The following is a 24,436-nucleotide window of genomic DNA, read 5'->3' as shown; positions in this document are numbered from 1 at the left end:
CTCTGCCATGGAGTACTGCAGGGTTCCATTTTGCCCCCCTTGTATTTAACATCTACATGAAACCCCTGGGAAAGGTCATCAGGAGGTTTGGGCTGCAGAGTTATCAGTACGCTGATGACACCCAGCTCTACCTCTCGTTTTCCACCAATCCAGGTGAGGCAGTGGCTGTCCTGAACCGGTGCCTGGCTGAGGTAATGGGCTGGATGAGGGCCAATAAACTGAACTCAATCCAGATAAGATGGAGGTTCTGCTGGTGGGTGATTCGAGCTTCTAGGTAGGTGACTTGGGCCCTGCCCTGGACAGGGTTGCACTCCCTCTAAAGGACAGGGTCTGCAGCTTGGAAGTGCTCCTCGACCCAGAGCTGTCCTTGGAAGCCCAAGTGACAGCGGTGGCAAGGAGCGCTTTCCTCCAGCTTCGGCTAATCCATCAGCTGCGTCCCTACCTGGAGGAGGATTGCCTAGCAACAGTAACACACGCATTGGTTACTTCCCGGTTGGATTTCTGTAACGCACTCTACATGGGGCTGCCTTGAAGACAGTCCGGATATTTCAGATGGTTCAAAATAGAGCTGCCGGGATGCTGTCAAGGACTGGGTGTTATTCTCATAACAGTCCTCTATCAGCTCCATTGGCTTCCCATCGAAGTCTGGGCTCAATTCAAGGTGCTGGTTATTACCTATAAAGCCCTAAACAGCTTGGGACCAGGATACCTAAAGGAACGCCTTTTTCCCTATTTGCCCTCCCGCCCTGAGATCGGCAACAGAAGCCCTCCTCTGGGAACCATCTGTGAAAGACATTAGGAGACAGAGTACCCGGAGGAGGGCCTTCTCTGCGGTGGCTCCCTGACTATGGAATGCGCTCCCCAGAGAGGTCCACCTGGTGCCGTCATTATATGTTTTTCGGTACCAGGTCAAGACCTTTTTATTTAATCAATATTTTAATATGTTTTAATACTGAATTTTATTGTTGCATTTTATTAATTTGCAGCCAGAGTGGTTTGTCAGTTTATGTTGTAAGCCGTCCAGAGACGCAAGTAATTTTTAATAAATAAATAAATCCACCCATCCATCCATCCTAGGGATTGTCTAAGCAGTTAAAGCAGTAAGAATCATGTTTTTTGTTGCAGCTAATTCTATAAATGTCTTGTTTGAAGGCCTTTTTTAGATCATCCTGAAGGTAATGCTAATCTGCTTTGTTTGAATGACCTAAAATTGTATTAACTCCAAAGAGAATCATCTCTCTTTCTCTCTCTCTGCTGTCTCCACACCCTGCATGCATTTATACACTTCTACCAAGTTTTATTTATAAACTTCTACCAAGCCTTCCCAGCAATTTTTTTTTAAATTAAAACCCTGCCAAAAAGTCTTTGTTCTTTGCTCATGGCCACAGAAGATGGTTCAACATCTACTGTGGCCATGACCTAGGAAGACTGCCCATCTCACATATGTGATTTTATAATGCATGTAGTTGCACAGTCACATAAAATAAATGAAAAACACGATCTGTTCCTTACAGCAGTACCTGCTATTTTAGTAACATTTTAGGAAACTCTTTCTCTTTGTGCAGTGTGTGCTCCCTCTCTACAACAATAGGACAAATATCTCCTGTTTTTATGTTTTTTGCTTTGTTTAAAGAAAAAAAAATTGTCTGCTGCAAGACTGTTTCCTCTGCAGAAATATGGAGAATGCTCCCATTGCTCCATAGAAATCTTTAAAAATGTATTTTAAGAGAGATATTCGCAAAGAAAAGTATAATATGCACTCAGAAGAGGGTATTGTAGCTTTTATAAGCAGCACATACAATCAAAAAGGAAAATAATCTATTATGTAATAGCCATTCACCTTACAACTCCATTTTCTAGACCTCCAGCAATCACATTGACAGAGACCCCTTCAGGCTGGTTAGAAAAAGCAACAGAGTATATAATTTCCCTGCAGTGCACATGGCCCACAAGATCACCATTTACTGTCCAGAGTCTGAGATCACTGCCACCACCAACTGAAATACAAAAGAAATGTTGCATTAGCAAAATAAAATCCAAAATGCAATTAAGATTAAGAGATGTATTACCCTAAATTACCACTCAACTAACAGGATTAAAAGAATGAAGGACTCTGTTCAATCAGACAGAAGCATATAGAATTATGTAACATTTTCTGTCAGTAATGGTACCAGGAAAATAAAATAAAATAAAATACACCTTCTGGAAGCGCTAGATCCTGCAGCATTCTTATCAGGCAAATTATAAGTAAGCACTATCAAAAAATGGAAAAGCTACTGGTCTCTTGGAAGATTTGTCTACAGGGCCTTTTTCTGTTGATGCAGGAGTCTTCTGAATTTGCTCTACATTTGAGGATTTTCAACGTTTTCCGTGTATGTTATTTCAAACATTATGTATGAATTTTTCAGATTCACACAACTTTTCAAAACCACTTATTAAAGCAAAGGATCTACTAAAATTGATACCTTATAGGCAAGCAATAGAGAAGATTTCAAATGTACCCAAGTAAAGTCATGTAAAATATTAGCCTGTCTAATGGAAAGATAAACATATAAGTAATGCCAGCTATCCAACAAACACTGTTGGCTTCCTAGATTATGCTTAGGGGTGTATGGGAGAAGGTATCTGGTTTTTTCTTTGAAACCTCTCATGCAAGCACAGAAAACAGCCAGTATACCTGGAGGAGGATACCTGGAAAACAGTATACCTGGAGGAGGCTAATTCAGCCATAGTTCTGTACTTATACTAGATCAGAATGGTGGGATCCTCCTTACCACAGTTTTTCTCTAAACACTAGAAGAACTATATGAGCCTTATTCTGAGCATGCAGACTGACAAGAATTATTTCACTGTATTTACAGAATTGGATTTCCATATTTACAGGATCAGAGTTGGAAGGGGCTAGTCCATCTGATCCATCCCTAGCTCATCCTCTTACTACTGTCTTTTAGCAGGGGCACATAGTTCAGTGGTTGAAAACGTACTTTGCATGCAGAAGATCCCAGGTTCAATCCCTAGCATCCCCATGGCTAGGAAAGACACGAGACTGTGTGGCAGTCAGTATAGACAACAATGAGCTAAATGGCTCATTAGTCTAAATAGTTATACAGCAGCTTCCCATAACTTCCTGGTCCCTGCCAATCACAGACATTTATGTAACCCAGTTTGTGCCTTTATTTTCTGAATATTTGCAAAAAGAATTGGATAACATGTTTGCTTATTCCAACAGGGTAACACTTTGCTCTTAAATAAACTGTAAAATGATGAACCACAACAAGATTTTGCTTTTGCTGTTCTGTGCCTCCCCAAGCCCCAAAAGAGCACTCCTGTTCAGCACTCTTGTCAGCCTAGAAGGCAACCCTGAAGTCCTGCTTTGGGCTTTGTAATGCAGGAGTGACACATGCACTGGTGACTTCCCGTCTTGACTTCTGTAATGCGCTCTACGTGGGGCTACCCTTGAAGACGGTCCGGATACTTCAATTGGTTCAAAATAGAGCTGCCAGGCTGCTGACGGGGACTGGGCATTATGTTCACATGACTCCAGTTCTCCGTCAGCTTCACTGGCTTCCCATTGAAGTCCGGGGCCAATTCAAGGTGTTGGTGATGACCTATAAAGCCCTAAACGGCTTGGGTCCTGGTTACCTGAAGGAGTGCTTACGTCCATATATGCCCGGCCGCCCCTTGAGATCGGCGGGAGAGGCCCTTCTCCGGGAACCCTCCGTGAAAGAAATTAGGAGGGTGGGTACTCGGAGGAGGGCTTTCTCTGCGGTGGCGCCTAAGTTATGGAATGCACTCCCCAGAGAGGTCCGCCTGGCACTGTCGTTATTTGTTTTTCGGCGCCAGGTGAAGACTTTTTTATTTAAACGGCATTTTAACTGTTAATATTATTGGATTTTATCTGGCCAGGGCGGCTTATTTTATATTGTATTTTTGTATTTTTAATCTAATGTTTATATTTTTTAATTTAATATTATAATTATTTTTAATTTATTGTTGTAAGCCGCTCTGAGGCTTCGGTGAATGGGGCGGCATAAAAATGTTTTAATAAATAATAAAATAAATAAATAAAAAGGGAAGGAAAAAGACACTGTTATTTCCCCATCTTCCGAAGACCTGGAAAGACTCTGAAAACAGGTCTGGGCTATGTAGACAAATAATCTGGCCTAATGTAAGGAAGTACCCCACTGCTGCTTTAAGATAGTATCGTTTCTTCACTGATATAGTAGCTGCAGCACAAGAGAGATACATACGTTTCTGAACATTTTATACCAATACGGGGTCTGAAGAACAGACCTTTCATCTAAAACATCCATCTACAGTGCAAGAGGGAGAGATTTAACTTCATGATGACACATGTCCCACACAACCCTTCCTCCAAGGAACCCTGAGCAGGCTAATTCCCTCCAATGCCCATCTCCAGTTTTATCCCATTGCCACCACAACTGACACCTTTATTTTCTAGAAGCTGTGGATCCTTTTTTAACCATTTAGAAACACAATACTTTTTCACAATTAGGCAGTCCCCTAAACCTGCAGAAACAAGTATCTTGTTTCCATTTCCCTTACAAACTGATGGGCAATTAACCACCTGAGCTATTTGAGGGAATCATATTTGAAATTCTCAAGGTTTTGCCAGTTCCTCTCCGAAAGTTAACTTATCTTGCCATTTTGTTCTCAATGTTCTCGGCTCAATACAGCTGAGAATCAGTTGTATTTCCATTTGGCCCAATTGATATTTGTGTGTCATTTGAAAACTTGCATATTCCTGTATAAGCCACCAGATACTGTTTTGACAAAAAGTATGCAAGGGGGGGGGGGACCAAAAAACCCCCAAAACACTCAGGAATTTTTTTTACATGTTCAAACTTCAGTCACCTTCAAAGTACTCTCCATTGATGCAATACACCTATTGAGATATTTTTTCCAGTGCTCAAAACAGGTTTTGAACTCAACAATTTTGATGTCTTTAGTGGGTCTGCCATTTTTTGTGTCGCCTCTTCCACATCAGCAAAATGTGGAAGAGGACTTTTGAGGACTTTTTTCATCCAGGGAAACAAAAAAAAGTCACACAGGGCGAGACTGGTTGAACAGAGAAGGTGTGGCACAAGGGCCATGCTGTTTTTGTTCAAAAACTGCTCAACACTCAGCTGAACAAAATTTCACCATCGCATGTTGTTTGTGTAAATCAGCAAATGCATTGAAAGATTCTCCAAATTAAAGCTCACTGAAACCAAACACAGTGTCTCAACAACCCAGCTGGATACGCTGATGCAGACGGGATCCTAGAACACCCACCTAGCAGGGAAAGCCTGTACTACAAGGGGCCCTCCCTTCAGAAGTAATTCCTGTTTTCTTTGGGTCTCCCCTCATATTTTTACTTATTCTTTTCGTTATTCTGTAATTCCCTACACACTATAACACTCAGTGGTTGACCTTGATAAGGCACCTACCTGAATCACAAACTGTTGCAATGTCCCCTGTTGTTTCACTAGCAGACACTGCTGTTACAGGACTCTTGTGTCCAGCAAGACTTTGCACATAGCAGAGCCTGAAAGAATCAGTTCAGTGATTTGCAGGTTGGCTTTCAAGATTACTAATAGGTTTAGTTTAGTATACAAAGGTAAGTTTTAGTGCATTAAATAGCATTTAAGGCACCAGTATCTGCAACAATATCAATTTTGAATATCAAATTACTATAAATTTTATATACACCCCATGTATTGCATGCTATACAGGTGGACAGATGTAGCTTACACATTAATTCATGGTGTATGAAAGAGACCAAATCAATCCTAAATAATATTTCAGTCCTTAAATATATAAGTTGAGATATTGAAAGTAATTATTTAAAAATACCTGTACCTATTCAAATCCCATATGATGCAGGTTCCATCTTTGCTTACACTTATCATTATACTGTAGGGCTTGCAGACAAATAAGCTGGTAATCTCAGCAGTATGACCATACAGATGCATCTGAGACTCCATTTCAATCTCAGAAGGCTGAAAAGGAACAAGATCTCAATACCATCCATCTTTACTGAAGGGAAGAGTGGAGGGACATGGAGGACAATATATTGTAATGCAAATGAGGTTTTAAGCTATGAATCAGTGTGCAACATTTATGATTTTTACACAGCAATCTTATACACATAATAGAAGTATGCTCCATGGAATTCAGTAGGACTTCTGAGTAGATCTGTCTAGGATCCAGCACAATTGTGTTTTCCATTTACTTACAAAAAGCATTAAGTGAGGGTTACATTCAAACCTCAAGTTTCTACCACTGTTCCTTAAGAGTACTTGTCTGTCAAACAATTGGTAGTATGGTATTAGCTGTGAAAGGTAGCTTCTTCAGATTGTTCACATAGTTATTAGCACAGAGGAAAGCTGTGTGCAGCTGCTTTGTTTTGCAGCACACATTGTTACTCAACTAATTCATAAGCAGATGTGTCTGTCCTTTATATTGCCAGAGTTAAAGATGAACATGAGCAAGAAGAAATAACTATTCAACACTATTATTTAATTCTACCTTTTTCTCTGTTAAAACCCAGAAAGCTAATTAAGATGCAGAATCATCACAGTAAAAACTGACACAGCAGGCAAAGGTGACAGACAAACCCAACAGTTTCCTAGATATGTTAGTTACAGCAATGTTTTGTTAGAACGCCAGAAGTAGGGCTTCAACAGCCGATTAATACGCCAACCTTACGGTTTCTTGTGCCAGTAAATAAGTGCTTAGGTACATCAATTGTCTACTACACCCACATGATGTCACAAACCAAAGCACTACACTGGCATTTTAGCATATGATGCTGATTTATGGATAGAAATGGAAGTGTCAAGCATTCAGGATTGCAGTGTGCATATACTTCAGGAATGCATACAGAAAAATGAACATTTGCTTGATATTTCTTACACTGCATTGAATCAAGTTATTCATCCATGAAGATTTAGGGGAACATGAATTTAGAGCCAAACTTATTTTGCTGGGAACAGAAAACAGAACAGATGCTAGTGAACATGTTGTCACACCATATGGCTTCATGTATTGCATGCTGTCCATGGCATGTAGAGATGCCAGACCTATGGGGCTCCCATAAAGGTGGTTCAGTTCTAGGGGAACACACCTGAGCAGCAATGAAAGAAATTCTCACATTGATGTTGAGTGTTTTTATACGCCAAAAATAAGCCTATATTTTAATTGTTCATTTTAAAGCATTGCTTATTTACTAAAACTACTTTTTTTAAAAATCCTAAATAGACAAACCTGTTTAAAGTGCAGAAGAGAGAGAACAAGCTCTACAAGCTTTCACATTATAAATCAGGATCTTTTAAACCAACATAAGCTTCACTGGAAAAAAGCCTATACCCAATTTGTCAATAGAATCTTCCAGAGAACAATATATCTAATGTTCATCTTTACCAAACTTGAGAGCAAGTATTAATTTTAATTCACACAACACCTTCATTCATGAATGAGGAACAGACTACAAGCAATGCAGGAGATCCATGATTGGAACATCTAATGATAAAATTTTATTTTAAAGCAAATGCAGAGTTCTAAATACGATGGAACAAGTATGTGGGGTGGTTAACTCTACCCCTGCCATTTTCTCAAATCAAACTACCTGTTTCATGCTGCTATTGGCCCCACTGTAGAAAATACACAGGTGGCCAGGAGAGGGGGAAGTTTTGTAATTATCAGACCAATTATTCTTTTCTGTTCCCATTAAGCCTGTAACCTTCAGCAGCTGCTTTAAAACATAATAATAATAACAACAACAATAACAATAATAATAATAATAAAAAATGGTGTGTGATCTGAATGGCTCTCATGTATCATTATATATTTTGGCCACTAGTAAACTCATAAAAAACAGGGAAAGAGCAATCCAAGCAATGTTGAAATAAAACCTGTCCTTAAAATCAAGAGCCCATTCAGAGTACTGATTACATTTTTAAAATGTGAGAAGGGGGAATTCATTTCTTCTAGAGATGTTTTCACTGTAAGGGCAGGAAAGTAAGGATACCAGTGGGAAATAAAGATCCACCATAGCCAAGTTTTTAACCAGCTATTGTTTCCTTCTCATTTACTTACTGTACTATTAGTGAATCTGTTCATATATGCTGTGATGACTCCACATTTGCTGCCGGTAAAGAGCTGACAGCTGTCTGGTACCCAAGCACAACTTGTTACCTTAGATACAAGGAAAGTAGACACATTAAATAGTGATGTAACTTTTATTACATTCACGCCTGTCTCAAAGAGATGGCTTACATAATACACACAGCATCTGGAACGTAAATACTTTATATGCTTATAGTTCTTAGTTCTTTAGTGGTTTTGTCTTTCGGGGGGGGGCAATAAATCACAGGCACAGAGAAATTACAACTGGTTAATTAGGGTATAAATATACCAGTACTGATTTAAGTGTATAACAGAGCTCTTGCTTCCAATGATTTCCAATGATTTGGAAATCATTGCTCTGTGCAACCTAATGAGCTTCATGAAAAATGTGTACAGGTACCAGAAGCAGCTTCTATAGAAAGATAGAGGAAAATACTGCTCAGAACTGAACATCTGACTGCATACTTGTGAGCTGGCACGTGTGTGTAACTGGAGTCACTAATTTAGTGCTATCTTTTTAGTATTTATTCATTCATAGTAGCATGACAACCACTGCCTCAGTAACATATTCTGAGGAAATTGCTCGTGGGCAGTGCTTCCCTATCTAGATATTAAAAGAGATATGCCCACAAGGTTAGAGACACCAGGAAGCAGACACCCAGGAAGCAGTTAGAAAGGAGGATATTAAATCTAATGCTGCAGCAGCAGTAAGACTAATCGATTTATCCTAGTACAGTACCTTGCAAAAGTAGTCACATGTACCCTGTAGTTGACTTTTCCACATCTTGTTTGTTGCAACTTGGTTTTGAAATGGATTTAATTGGCATTGTGACCAGTTGATGTACACAAGGCACTCAATATGTGCAAAAATATTTTTATTGTGGCACAAAAGTAAACAAAAACTAGCAATCATGGGTTGCACAAGAATTCACCCCTTGAGTCAATAGTTGGTGGAAGCACCTCTGCAGCAATTATAGTTGAGTCTTTTTAGGTAAGACTGTATTGCTTTTGCATATCTAGATCCCACAAAGATTGCTTGTTTTTCCTGGCAAAACTGCTCCAGCTCTGTCAGGTTGCAGGGGACCTCTTGGTGAACAGCAACTCTCAACAGTTTCCATCAGATTGAGGTCTGGGTTTTGACTAGACTATTCTAAGTATTCTAAGACTTTCACATTCTTGTTTTTAAACCGCTCTACTGCTACTTTCACTGTGTGCTTAGGGTGTTGCCCTGCTCAGAGGTGAACATCTGGCACAGTCCCAGTTCCCTTGCAGAATGAATTGCCCTATATTTGGCTCCAGCCCTCTTACCCTCAATTCTGAGCACCTTCCCAGTCCCTGCTGAGGCAAAGCATCCTCATAAATGGAAGCTGCCTCTACCATACTTCACTGTGGTATTTTCAGGTTAATGATCATGGTTGGCTTTTATACCACACATGGCATTTTGTAACAAGGCCGAAAAATCAGTTTTTCACTGAGAACTTTTTAAATATTTGCTCTGTGTCTCACATGCTTTTTTGCAAGCTCCAAATGGGCTTTGCTATGGGTTTGTTTCAGCAATGGCTTCCTTCTCACCTTTCTTTGCACTACCGCTTTGTGGAACACCTGGGCAATAGCTTTCCTATGGATGGTTTCTCCTGTCTCAGCTGCTGATCTCTCCTGCTCCTTCAGATTTACCACTGGCCTCCTGGTTGCTTCTCCAGCTAATGTCCTCCTTTGTCAAGATGTTTTGGTGGATAGCTCTTCCTAGGTTCAGCTATATTCCTCTCCATTTTGTAAAAATGAATTTAATGGTGCTCCAGGGAATGTTTATAGTTGAGATTTTTCTTTCTATAACCCAACCATGATTGGTGCCTCTGCAAAACTTAGTTGTTTTGACTGTTTTTTGGTCTTTATAATGCTGTTTGTTTAGATATACTCACCATCACTTTGGGACTTCCAAAAAGAGATGCATTTAATCTGAGATCATGAAACAACACAATTGCCCGCAGATGGACTCCATGCAACTACATACAGTATCTGACTTCTGGAGGCAGTGGATGGCGGCAGAAATTATTTAGACATGTCACAACCAAGGGGCGAACAGTTAAGCCACCAACAAGTTCCAGTTTGTTTTAGTTTACTTAAGTTTTGTGCTACAATAAAAAATATTTTGTACCTTCCCAGTGTTGAGTATTTTGTGTACATCAAGTGCTAACTATGCCAATTAAATCAATTTATTTCCAGGTCGTACCTCAACAAAATAAGAAAAAGTCAAATGGCAGGTGAACACTTCTGCAAGGCACTGTGTAAGTGCCTATGTGTGCAGCTAAAATAAACTTTTTAACAGTGGATCCAAAAGGCTATTAAAAGCCAGTGGTCTAATAAGTGGTCCAATGCTTACAAACATGCAATGGTCTCCTAAAGATAATGATGAATATATCTGACAAAATGAACTGTAGCCCTTGAAAATTCATGCTGTGATATAATGTCTCCCAGGCCAGTTCAGGCATACCAATTAGCATCACACCCACATGCTCCTTCCTCACCTCTTTCTCTTGCACAATCATAAAACATACAAGATATTTAATAACCAGAGTTTGTCATTTCAGTACTACATCAGACCCTGGTTTCATAACCTCATTATTAAAGCATGACTAATTCAATATCCTGGTCTGAATGTAATGGTAAAATGTGGTTTAATAAACCACAAAGTAGTGAGGAATACAAGAGAGGGGGAAGGAGGGAGCACAGAAACACAAAGTCTGTCCTTAGTATAATAAATTGATCACTATTTCTGAACTAGGTCTTAGTCATATAAGTGCCAACAGACTAGGCTGTTTTTGATACAGTGGCTGAGGGCTTCAATTTTTTTCAAAACTGCCTTTTATAGCTGAACAGAGACAGGTGAACAGATATTTGAGAGAAAGGAGAAATAAAGCATTTTACCTGATGAAACTGTGAGCTCTGTATAAAATTAACTGGAGGTTCACTTTGTTTGCTTTTTAGCCTTAAGATATTGTCAGCATAACCCCAACTGAGAATTGCTGACCACTGGATAGCTGTACTGTGCATGCTTCTAACACCTACAACAACAACATTAAAAATATTCAGTTCGAGTGAAATATTCATGTTATCCTTGCCTACAAGCTACAGAACACAGTGTGTATCTATTTTTGGCTTTTACAATTATTGCTATCAGGGCACCTCCAGTTGTCTTTCACAGCTCCCATTTTACGTTTTATTTAATGTAATTTTTAGACTTTATCCGGGCTGTCCATATTTTGTGTCTATTTCAAACACTGAAGCTGTCAAACTAGAAACCTTTGAAATCCTTCAGTTTCATATCACAGAGAAAGAGTCATGAATTCTTTTCCAAAGTAAGCATCCTTACCTTGCTCTTTACTATATATCATCAGCAGGCAGAATTTCTGGGACAACCCACAAATAGCTCTAGTTGGTAGGGCTTGCAAGGAGCCAAACCTTTCTCCATGTGGCTGGCTGAAGCAGACAACAGGATCTGGGGCACTGGGAGAACCTACATATTCCCCCCACTTTAAACCTTTGATCCAAGGTAGCGGACTCTAGGACAAAGGCAGCAAAATAGAACAGCTGTCAGTGAAGGCATTTTAAAAATTCATTGTCATTAATAAATTGAAACACCAAATTTAACATAATTTTAATATACACTAATGCAAGATAGCTATTCATCTACGGATAAAGTTAACTTCAGTGACAGTTAAGGTGCTAAACCCAACATCAAAAGGAAAGATAGGGGGTACAGGCACAGTTCAGAAGCAACAATAACATCATGCTCCATCTCACTGAGATGAGGAAACTTAAAGCAGTTTACCAGCTCCAAGTAATGGAAAATCTTGATTCTAGAAACAAAGGAAATGTGGTTGAAGTCAGATGTGAGAACAGAAGGGGAGGGAGGCAGTGTGCAAGCTTATTGCAGTTAAGCCTCAGGCCAGTAAAACATAGCCAATTGGACTGTGATCATAATATCCAAGCTAGACTGAATGACTGACTTTCTGGGGAAAACAAGTGTAACAGATGTGATCTTGTGTTTTAGTCAAACATTCTTTACTAAAGGCTCTATTCTGAAGCAACGAAGTAAAAATTAGTGGCATAAAAATTTGTTAGAATATTAGTGAAAGATTTTAAAACATTACTACTTAAAAATGAAAAGGCCATTGATGTCTCTGGTGACAAAACACTGATAAAGCTTCTTGCAGAACAATGTATGGCCACTGCAATAAAACACTTGAAGCACAATGCTTTGCAGACCAGTAAAATGGTTTCTTTGTCCAAGGAAAACAGTGTGGTAGGAAATACAAGCTTGTGATGAATTTTCAGACTCTATATACACATAAGTTGATGGAAGCTTTAGGAAAAAAAGAAATCCCCTTCCAAGTACTCTTTCACAAAGGTTGTTTCCACAGAAAAACAATGCACTGAATTCAGCTTTAGTCATGCTTGAAGGGGGCCCACCAATGGGACTTAAGACAAACTCAAGTACCTTTGATTTCAACGGGTGTATTCTATGCACAAATGAAATTAGAATATACTTGTTTGTAATGGATACACAAAGCAGGGTGCAATAACACACACAATTCAGTGAAGCTATGAATTGCACTGACATACCGGATATATAATCTCTTTAGTATGTTCCCTTGTTTCTCTGAAAGCAAACTGCACTAATAATCCCATGGCAGCAGGGAGCTCTCCTTCCATAATGAGTTTGGATCCAGGTCTGCTGACATGTGCAGTGTGGAACAGCTGGCGAGGAGTCTGTCCATATGTTTTTATCATTGTCTCTAGGGCTCTTCTTTGAACTGGATCTTCAACAGCTGACACATCCATTCCAAAGTATGTCTAAAATACGAGCCAAGCACAAGAATATAAGGTTCTGTGGTAGGGTGAGAAGAGGTTCTCACTACATAGTCTGAGGCACTTAACATACGAGTGCTTCTGTGTACCTTGAGACTATTAAGCACAACTTTTGCATATTACAATATGAAGCCTGAACAAAATTTCTGGTGCATGTTCTTTGCCTAATATTCTCCTTGTATATTAACAAACAAAGCAGATATTTAAAACTCCAATACACCACCAAAGAAAACCAAAGCAGCAATACCCTTAGAATTTCTCACAGGTTAAGGAAATGATTGCTTTGACTGTTTCTACTGATTGTGTCAAAGACTGATGACTGATGAAAGATACTTACAGCAGGATGAAAGACATTGATAGCTTGAACTGAAGCTTTGCCCTTTTGCTTATACCCAAACACTAAATCGATCCAATGACAAATGGTCTGGGAAACATGGTCAGATTCTAAAGCTTGACGGTGGATCAGGATAAAAAGCCGAGGATCATTTCGAGCCCATGGTGGAAGGTTCACATGGTTTACTCTTTCCCCATTCTGACGTACTCCAAAATCAAACCCTATTAATATAAACAGTGTTTTATACTAGTTGGCTTAGTCCTTCCACTATTTCATATATATAAAAATGCAGTTATCAATGTTACTATATTAAAAACTTTAAATGAGCACGTTGTTATATAGTTATAACAATTTACATTTTGCATTTATTTTTCCTTCAATTTACATTGTACAAATACCTTTCTTGTGAGGGAGTTCTTTCAAAACTCTTTCATAAGATATTCATCTTTATTTTGGGAATCAGTGCCCTGGCTCACACATAACTCTAACCCATAGCTAATTTAACCCATTGATTAACCCATAGTTTGGTTCCCTATATACAGTTTGTCTGGTGGACAATTGAACAAACTACTGTTTTCCTCAACCTCTCAGTTGCTTTCCACTTCCTTTGCCTGTTCCCTCCATGTACCCCAAATACCCTTGTAGCACGTAATACTGACATGCACAGTGGCTGTGGGAATAGTTACACTTAAAATCAAGAGGATTACATAGGTGGGGGAATAATTTCATCCCTCTAGCAATAAGGGCTCATACTGTCTCCACTGCTTTTGGTGCAGCTTCTTTTGCAGCTCCCTCCACTCCTTTCCCAGTGCTTTTCAACTGACAATTGGTCCTTGTCAACTGTGTGGAAATCTTACCTTGTCAATTTCCATGTATGCTACCTACTCCTGGGCAGTGTTACCTTTCACAGATGAAACATACAGGGAAGTTGAGAAGAAAAGACTACACATATCAGAGAATATACTTTAAAAAGATCATCAAAACTGCTAATTAAAAATATTAACACATCTGAGTGATTACCTGGGGCCAATTTTTTTAAAGTAACCATCACTCCAAATTGCACCTTGGAAGTAAGGCCAAGAACATGACAATCAGCAGGGATTTTTGTCATTCTTGTCAAATATGGTCACTCGTCAATCACCATAACCAATAATAAAATTGTTCTCCCAAGTTTGGACAACAGAACAACCCATCATGGATTGAACTACCCCTAGAACAAAGCATGGGTTGTCAGGGTGGCTTTCTGCCAAAAAATAAGTCACTTGTGGGAAGAGGTCTGGATTTGGGAAACCAAGAACCCTTCATGGGTAGTCGCCCACAATAAGTTATTGTGCCATGCAAACTCAGTCAATTAATAGTTGAGTTATCTGTGGGTTGTTTAACACATGACTGAGTTGAGCATAGGTTGTTGTTAAATAATATTTTGTTGTTGAATTGGAGGTTGTTATATGTGAATCTTGCTCTATGGTTTAACTATGTGATGTTAACCGTGAACAATCCAGGCAGAATAATAATGATTTATTGTTGAATGGGTATATACACTACAAGTCAACAGCATATCACAAGAACTTAGACCAATTTCCCTATCTAAACAACAACCAATGGGCTGTTATGGTGGTTGTTGCATGACATGACAATTTACCAGCCACAACATGGCTGCTCAGAGGCCTCATTATCATCTTCCCCACAAAATTAATGCTATCATGATTAATCCAAGGTGAAATGCTCTCTCAGAATTTTATTTCCATTGATCCTATAGCACTGAATTTTAGGATGCCATTAAAACAGAGTGCTGATTTGATTAATGTTCTTTTCTTGCTTACTGCATTCTGCAACTTTAAAACCACAGCATTATTGATGTCAGAAATTCAAGCAGTTTCCAGCTCCATCTCTCAGTACTGCTAACTGTTTACATCCCCTCCTTTCATTCCTATATTAAGGAGGTGTGCATTTGTTCATAAATGGGATTATCAATTTTACAGCCAGTGTCAAGTAAATGCAAGCAAGGACTTTTAAAATGGGATATTAGCTTGATTTTTTTTCCTCAACATACCTTCTCTGTTAACCAAAAACTCTGGAAGATAGAAAAATTCTGGGATGAGTTCCTTTACATCAGTCATAGATTCATATGATGAAAGGCGCCAGGTTGTGTTGGTGGAATGGAAGGTTCTGTCAGGAATATCAAAACTCTGATCTGTAAGATAAAGTCATATTAAACTTGTTATATTGCAGAAAGGAACACATCACACTAGCTGCATAATTATAGAATCCTGTACAGGAAAAAAATGGAACAAATAGGATTTTTCCTTTATTTTTTGAGCATGTACAGTAAGAAAGGAGGTGGCACATTTCAGCAACTCAGCTTTTGTCAAAGAAATTAAGCTTAATTTAAAAGGTTTGAAGTACAATTTTAAAAATGTTGTACTGTTTTATATCTAGTTCTTCTTCGTCTTCATCATCATCATCTATATTTCACCCTGTCGTAAATTAAGCTCAACAACCCTATCTGTAGAAAACTATATTTCTAACATTATACATGCACTAAAATATTAAATTCAGAAGGCATTTCATATCCTAATATAATATCTGCATTAAACTAGCAATACATACAATGAAGTTTCCATACAAGGGTGAGACATTAAAATACATACTATTTGTATCTTTAAAAAATCAAGAGCAATTTTACCTTGATAGGCTAAAAACATCTTTGTGAAAGGAGGCATTCTAACAAGGAAGTGAAGCACCGTTCCACTATTGGAGTAATGAGATCCATAGTGATAAGGCTGCACAGGGGGCATTGGGTCATCCTCTCTAGCTCCTTTACGATATTCCTCTTCTAGATACTGCAACAGGAAAAGCACACAAGAAGGGGTCAATTTCTGCCCAAGAAAGCAACAACATATTGGCACTTGTCTTGAATAAGTAACATCATGGGCTGATTATAATTTTTTAAGCATTTTATTCACCTCTTTATAAGGTAATTTGAGATTATTTGGCCAGATTACTTTAAAATAAACTTATCAAATGAATAGGATTTTTAAAAAACCACAGATAAGAACAAAAATCACTGAGCATAAAACAGATAGAAGTTTCAGGTTACACATCTGATGATTCTAAAAGGCTTAGCACTAAAAAGCACACAGTGACAGTCAACCCTCCTACATGTAGTATTTCATGAGTTGAGATCCAGAACAGAGAAGTCCCTATAGCTAATTTATTTTGTTTAGGATTTATAATATTCTGTAAGCCATCCAGAGATGACAGTGATGGACGGCCTATAAATCTCCTAAATAAATAAATAAATATTAAATAAAGTCCTCCTCTTCAGTTATCATCTACATCACTTCCAAATGCAAGAAAAGGGCACCTGAAGATGATCTGGATAATCAAGTAAGGCTTGAGCAAGAGAAGACAAGATATCAAGCAACCCGGTCCCTTGCCATGCAGGGCTTTCAAAGATATGAACCAGCTCCCTGAATTGTTCTTGAAAGCAGGCAGAGCTAGTGAGATGTTCTCTGTACCCAGCCCTAGTGAACGATCTAGTAAAGTTGCCCTATTTTGTCCTAAGTGAAGTTTCCAAGCAATCTTCAAGGATAGCTCCGTGTCCAATGGCTGGTCCAAAAGAGATGCTTGTGAATACCTATGGTGATGCTCTTTCTGTTTGAGAAAGAAGCATGTTTCATGCCACAGAAGACATGTGAACGTCAAATAGGGCTGGATCTATGATCACTCACAAGCAGTGAACTTTATTTTGCACAAGGAATGTGACCCCTTATCCAGAGTAGCCTGCATACTACCTCTCCACTCTCACAAAGCAACTGCGTGAGTTTCAGTTTAAATAGAAGAATTCATAAGCATCTGAAACAGTTCAAATCACATTTCCTGCTTGTACTGAAACTGGGTTATAATTGGAAATACCTCTTAGGTACTCTCCTCTACTCTCCCTCACCCTGTGGGAAAGCACCAAGTGAACTAGGAAACAACGTTTATTCAAATCTGACATTTCCCTGATTCAACAAGACAGAAGTTACTAGAAAGGCACACCACTGATTTACTTGATGAAGATTTCAGGTACAATGCTTTGATTCCTCCAAATCAATTGTTTTTGCATGCAGGGTTAAACTCTCCTGGAAAGTCACTTCTGCGAGAAAAGTACTAGTTACACAGAACTACATGTTACAAAGGTCAAATGTATTTAAAAGCATGCTTAACTTTAGGAAGGAGAGCAAGAGTGTGTGCTTGTGTGATCAAGTTTGTGTTCAGAGCCCCAAGCTGTTTTTTCCTCAACAAATTTCCATGGACATGCAAACAAGCTTGAATTATGTCCAGTAACTGTATTGTCTCTTTTAAATGAAGGCTACCAGTTCAATTCAGTACATGTCCACTCAGAAGAAAGTCCAATTGTTTTGAATGAGGTTTACTCTCAGGTAAGTGTGTGCCTTCAGCCTGCATGCTGTTACTTTAGTAACTGTTCTAATCCTTTGACACAATGCAAATAAATTTTACTTAATGGAGGAAGGGGAATGCCCACTACATAATAACCTTTTTGAAAGTCCAGTCATAACACTGGTAAAAAGCTGCTCTTGAAGTGTATTTTATTTTTTTACATACAGTTCCTTTAAACTGTGGCTTAACTGTTTTATTACAGACTTCCAGTAGCTCAACAAATACAAACTTGAGAAAGAACAGGGACAATTCAGAGAAGTCTCCCTCAAAAGCTTCCAAACAATTACACAAAAACACAGGAAATGATCTTTTATCAGAAGTCAGCATGAGAAAGAATGAGTTATGAATATTTTATTCCCCATCATTTATTTAAATTAGCAGCCAAGAATGTGCCCACACATTTGCAGAAGGCAAGGCAAATTGGATATGATTACACAGAGCATGCCTCTTTTACTAATTTTGCATTAAAGAATGGATTAAATATTTTAATACCTTGTAAGTATCCACATAACGATCTTCCTTTTCTTTTGACTGTACAGCTATTGGTTTGACCAAGTTCCTGAAATTATTACAAACAGCAACTTGTCAATTTCATAAATTGGTGATACTTACTGTATTTAAGAAATATAACGGATACAATAGGGGCTTAGTAACAAAACAGATGAATTTGATAAGTGGTTAATTTATTAAATTACTTTGGAAGAGGAACAGTTCATGACTTTTCTTATTACCTATAAACAGATGGATCATTTAAGTCCAGTGTTTCACTAGTATAGTCGGAAAGTATAAAAGGAAATACTGGATACTGCATGAGATCATTGAAGGAACGGCCAGCATGTTTGTTTAAATGAGTGAGGTATTCAAAATTAGTGATCTGCCCAGTGTACCACAGTTGTGTTAAAGCAGTAATGTTGCCATACTCCAAGAGATTAGGAAGGTTGTTTGTTAGGATGTTGTGGTACACATCATCACGCACCTAAAAAGAATCAAAACATCAAGCTTTTACCAAACCACAAGCATTTTAGTCTTTTGAAGTATGCATGTTTTCAACTTCCTAGGTTATTATATCTTAGTACTTCAGCCCAATTGAATTATGCATGGATAAATCAAATCTTGGTATATACTAGGGCTTCTCTACATGAAGAATATAATTCAATTGAATACAATTCAATTTAATTCAAGGCTTTTTGTTCTGCTTTCTTTGTGACAGGATTAGAGCATCATTCACATTTGCTCCCCCCCCCCCCAGAGGTGTCTTCCTTTCTGCCTTTCTATATGTTTTAATATGTTCCATTACACCACACAAGATGGCATGGAGGTATAGTGCAGAATTGCAAAATTACACTAAGCTAAAGAATAATGGCATCCCCTAGGATAATACTAGACCTTCCTAACTTTTAAAAAAATTCTTGGAAGTTGGAGGTTAACAAAGTTGAGAAAAGGCACTGTAAACCTCCATAGTGAGGGATCAAAAGTACAAAATAAATGTTTCATGTAGAGAAATGCTTAGTTCAACAAGACTGAGGTACTCATACAAGCTTCATTGGATAGCCACATGCATGCAACTATCTGTGGTACATCTTTTAAACATGATTATGTAATTTCAACAGTTTTCCTTCTGTCAAAAATCAAAATTGATTGCAGTGACAAAGATACTATGTGCAACTGACTTCACACTAAATTAAAACAAAAGAAACCGGACATTCTCAGTCATATATATGAATGTTCTCATTGATCAAAGCAAAAAACGTAAGGGTGACTCATTCTATGAGTACATTCCAGTAACAGCCCAGCCTCCCCAAAATTGGTAAGGGGTATTTAGGATAGCATGTTAGGGCCACTTCACTGGCTTCTGCTACTGGGCTTAGAAGTGTTTGTGGGCAGGGAAGCTTTATGTGGGGGCTGTTAACATGCTGGCTTGGATCTGCTGGATGCCAAGCTGCTTTGTCTTCCAGGGCGCACCTGATTTTTTTCTATCAACCATGTCAGTGTAGCATAGCAAAAACACAAAAGAACTGCCACCCCACCTTCTGCTTTGGCCTGTGCACGCTACTCATAGCAGAGCTTGGAATGCAGAAATGGATTCACTGCGCCAGGTTCTACTAGCCCCACTTTAGATTGTTCTGCAAGCTCATCTGCAAACCTACTAAGGTAATTTAGGCAAACCTGTGCTCAGTGTTGCTATTTAGTCATGAAAAATGTTCACCTTTGTGTTGTCAAAAGCCAACAGTAAAGTTCTGCCATTGGTTAAAAATATTTCTACTGTATTGTCTCTTAACTGCCACCAACGCTTGTGCACTTCTTTGATTTCTTCAAATGTCCAAGAAAACGATGCTGGCTCAGTTTCTCCATGAAAACTCTGCAAATGTAGCATATTATGGTTAGCACATTATGGTTATTAGCCTTTTAAAATAATATAGATTTAAAGTGCATGTCTTTGACACGCTAATATTTATTACACTTTCAAATACTTTATCAGTTCTGTTACTGAGTGGCATATAATATCGTTAAAAAAACAATATCTTTACTTCCAGATTTTGTGGCATAGTTGAGCCAATAAATATCTTTCACAGGCTTTACATAATTAATACATGTTCTAATCATAAATAAATTCTGACTCCATCTATCTGAGTTCAGAAAGCAAAGCCCTGACTAAATGTTACAGCTCCTGCAAAAAGAAACACATATCCATAACCACCTAGATTATGTGTTTTCAGTGTGTTTTCCTACTTGAGAAATCCTGGAGATGTACTTTTGAAATATTTACAAAAGAACATTTTAATGTTTCTGACAAAAATTGCTCACATCACATTTTTAAATATACTGTGTCCCTTTACACAATAGCCATGTTCACATCTCATGCTAAGACATCCTGTGAATAAACAACACTTGGGGCATAGGAATAGGTGTCATAAGTACAGGTTAGGGGACAAGTGGCTGGAGAACAGCACTTGTGAAAGGGACCTTGGGGTACTGGTTGACTGCAGGCTAAACATGAGTCAGCAGTGTGATGCGGTGGTCAAGAGGGCGAACGCCACCCTTGGTTGCATAGCCAGAAGTGTGGCTTCTAGATCAAGAGAGGTATTACCATCACTCTACACGACTCTGGTACGCCCACAACTGGAGTATTGTGTTCAGTTTTGGGCCCCTCATTACAGAAAGGATATAGCCAGGTTGGAGTCAGTGCAGCGTAGGGCCACAAAGTTGGTGGCCGGTTTGCAGGGGATGCCGTATGAAGCGAGACTGAGGGAACTGGGTCTCTTCAGCCTGGAGAAGAGGAGACTCAGAGGGGATATGTTGGCGATATACAGGTATGTCAGGGGATGTCACATGGAGGTGGGTAGAGACCTGTTCTCCCCTGCAGAGGAAGGCAGGACATGCTCCAATGGAGCAAAGGTTCCATTTGGATGCCAGGAAGCACTTCCTGACAGTCAGGACCCCGAGGGTGTGGAATGGGCTTCCACGAGAGGTCGTTGAGGCCCCATCGGTGCGGGTGTTCAAGGATAGGCTGGACGTCCACATGGTGGGCATGTCGTGAGCGGAGCCGGCTGGAGCCGGGGGTCGGACTAGATGGCCCGGGAGACCCCTTCTGACTCGCTCTGTTTCTATGTTTCTATGTCTCTAACAGTTGGTGGAGTGTTCTCAGAAGTACCCACAGTGCACCTGACAGACATCTGGGCTCACTGTGAGTTATAGATACTCTGAAAAGAGCCGTAAAAGGTGTGAGAGAATTAATCTCTCTCTGGTGTAACTGAAGGTGCAGCCAGTGTTCAAAAGATGGAACACAATTGGAAGTGTCAGTTCAACATTTAAAATCAAGAGAAATACAGTGCTAAGAAGCCAATTTTGACCCCGCCCCGCAGAGGTACAAACCTTTTGGTACACCTTCTTTTGCCACATTTTCCCTCCCTACCAGATCTTTTCAACAGACAACTAACTGGTCTGCAGTAACTGCATGCAAATAAGCCTACGTATCCAGACTAGCTTTGTCAGTTTCCACGTAAGATATTTTGCTGCTCACCTTGAGAGTTGAAACATGCAAGGAAATTGTTCAGGCAAGAATACATGTAGCAAACAATACTTCTGAAAGGCTAACAAAAGTACTAATAAAATAATTATGAACACAATTGCACAACTTTCTAGGGCTAGGAAAAATACGATTCCAATTGTGCAGTCTCCAACTTTTTTAAAGCAGTAAATAAAAGTGGTAATGGCTTGAACAGGCAGGAATGAGTTGGAGGACTAAGGGGGAAGTAGGATGAGAACAACCCATCTATAGAGAATGACTATCAGCTGCATTGTGTAGTTTATTCGAAGGATGTCTTAGCATTTTTGTGAAGCTGTCCAATTGCAGATTATTGATGAAATTACGTTTATAACATGACATGCAATTTCAAGCACACACACAATGCACAACTTTTACTTACTGAGCTTTCAATAGTATCAGAAGCATTGTCTTCCACAAAATACATTCCAAATTTCCCTGCATAAGGAAGAATATTTAATATTTTTTTACTATGCATAATGCACAACCTTCATAGTAGATATTTAAAAAGCCATAATAGCAAACTAATATGAAACTAAGCTGACATTAGATTATCAGTCACTGAACTTTTTGTAAAAATAACCATTATGCATTTTTGGGGTGGTACTTGGATCCAACTATTAAAATGCATCTTAAACCAGTACAATTATTCCTTGAACATGTAAGTTGTTAATATTCATTGAGAGGCACAGTCTATGCAAAAATACTTGATATTAAGTTCATTCCAGAACTCTTACTGGAAAGCATGAAGTATCTAGCATTGTTAGTTTGTAAGGGTACGATCCTACACCCTAAATATCTTTAACAACACAACTTAAATGACTACTATATCAGGCACAGCAGGAAAACAAACACTGTAAATGTGAACAACAGCATTCAACAGGACAAAGGAATAATCTTTTTTAACAGCTGCTGCTCCTCCCTGTTACTTTACTGTCTTCTCTGTCAGTCCTTTTGGCTACTTCAGCTACCATCACCATTCTTTCTGAATGGTTCCCGCTAGGACCCATTATCACTTTCACAGCTTTTGAGACATGCAGCCAGTAAGTACAATATTCCTTCCTTTCTAAATGATTCTCTAGTGGACAGTTGACAATGTGCTCTGCCCTACACATCCTGGAGGAAAGATCAGTTCCAGTTGCTTTGGGTCTCAGTATGAGCAGCCCATCAGCAAGGAGTCACAGAGAAGAACTGGGAACTATAAAAGAGAGGGGAAATGTAAAAGGATAACACACAAACACTTAAGCTGCACATATTAATCACATTTAAGAAGTTTGTGCTCTGTCTTTAGTTTTCAGCTATAATGAGCCTCACCAACATATTTAAGCTTCAAATTAGCACATCCAGACAAAAATGTTTCTGAGCCTACAGACATGTAGATGAAATGCTGAGAGCCAAACTTGTCATGATGTTAAATGTGAATTACATTTATTGATATGTATATTTCTTTTCCTCTAAAGTACAGCTGGCAGACCCCCTGATCAGGGCTGGGACCACAGTGAACAGGAAGTGGGGGCTGACCTTTCTCCTGTCCACCCAATCCTTTAGCATGTCATTAAAGGCAATTGTGCTTTTGATATCATGGATAGTCTAGGAATAACAACTTTCTTTTTCCATTGTTTTCTACGGTAACAAAAGGTGTTGGCAAAACAGCCACTTATCTATAGCAACTACACTATACTCAAGTGTGACTGTAGAGAAATAATTATTTCTCACCTAGTAGCAATTCACCAGGAGTCTCTCTAGATGGTGCCACATTGATGCATCTTCTATTAACTCTGTGAAAATATACAGGGAATACCTCTAGATTTTTTCTATGAATATCCAATGCATATTTGAAACAACTATTTGCAAAATATAGTAAGTTTAACATCTTATTCATTAGGCTCTAGAACTTCAAGTATGCCACTTCAGGTTAATTTATTGTGCATCATATTGTGCAACTGCTCTTAGCTTTTCTTTATAAGAATTACATAATATTCACTTAGGACTAAAGGGGACACAAACACTTTTCTTTTATTATCATAATTGAATTTTTACTCATCATTTAAAGGCTGAAATAGAATATATACAAACAAGAACAGTTCAGAATAGACTGGCTACCTGTTTCCTTAGGATAGGTTTGGATAAAGATCTGTCAGGGACTTTTGGTGTAGGAAATCCAGATTTAGGTAGCTACATAACCCAGTGAATCCTTTCTAATTCTATGCTCCATTACTGATTAATCAAAGCTTATTACCATAATACTCAAGGCAGTAAATGTTAATCCCATGTAATCTTATTCTTTGCTCTGCTTTAGTGACACTAAATCTACTACAGCAAACACAAATGATTGGTATCACAACAGTGAATAGAGTTGCACTTGTGCCCTGTCCCTCCCCAAAAAGTCACCTCTGAGGGTTGGGGGCCTACTGTTATATGGGGATAAGTTGGCAACAACCACAAAGATTCCCCTTGGACTAATGGAAGAACCACTTGCTTGACTTAGGGCTCCTTTGGCTCCAAGCCTTGTAGATTTATTGCAGGATAAGCGCTAATGGTTTACAACCAATTTCATCAAATGTGTAACTGTTATCCTAAATTGGCAGATTCCATAGTTATATGTAGGAGAT

The 24,436-nt window shown here is 38.8% G+C and overlaps 1 protein-coding gene across 3 annotated transcripts in view; it reads right to left on the bottom strand.

The window, feature by feature from the left end:
• The window catches only part of LYST (lysosomal trafficking regulator), a 115,275-nt gene that overhangs the window by 2,701 nt on the left and 88,138 nt on the right, over positions 1–24,436 (bottom strand). For 2 of the 3 annotated variants that reach the window (XM_044420004.1, XM_044420012.1), the window contains exons 37-51: positions 23,541–23,602; positions 22,207–22,262; positions 19,986–20,138; positions 18,511–18,755; positions 18,272–18,338; positions 16,020–16,176; positions 15,387–15,527; positions 13,337–13,554; positions 12,754–12,984; positions 11,501–11,690; positions 11,056–11,192; positions 8,101–8,199; positions 5,863–6,002; positions 5,451–5,548; positions 1,841–1,997 (exon numbers count right to left, since the gene is read on the bottom strand). In XM_044420004.1, the coding sequence (XP_044275939.1) occupies positions 1,841–1,997; positions 5,451–5,548; positions 5,863–6,002; positions 8,101–8,199; positions 11,056–11,192; positions 11,501–11,690; positions 12,754–12,984; positions 13,337–13,554; positions 15,387–15,527; positions 16,020–16,176; positions 18,272–18,338; positions 18,511–18,755; positions 19,986–20,138; positions 22,207–22,262; positions 23,541–23,602 (2,151 nt within the window). Of the gene's footprint in view, positions 1–1,840; positions 1,998–5,450; positions 5,549–5,862; positions 6,003–8,100; positions 8,200–11,055; positions 11,193–11,500; positions 11,691–12,753; positions 12,985–13,336; positions 13,555–15,386; positions 15,528–16,019; positions 16,177–18,271; positions 18,339–18,510; positions 18,756–19,985; positions 20,139–22,206; positions 22,263–23,540; positions 23,603–24,436 lie in introns of those variants that run through there. The other variant, XM_044420019.1, reaches the window with a different exon arrangement.

The sequence above is a fragment of the Varanus komodoensis genome, unplaced genomic scaffold, assembly GCF_004798865.1.
Source record: "Varanus komodoensis strain SLA01 unplaced genomic scaffold, ASM479886v1 scaffold1, whole genome shotgun sequence".
NCBI classification, from domain to species: domain Eukaryota; kingdom Metazoa; phylum Chordata; class Lepidosauria; order Squamata; family Varanidae; genus Varanus; species Varanus komodoensis.
This window is presented reverse-complemented; position numbering and strand designations above follow the sequence as displayed.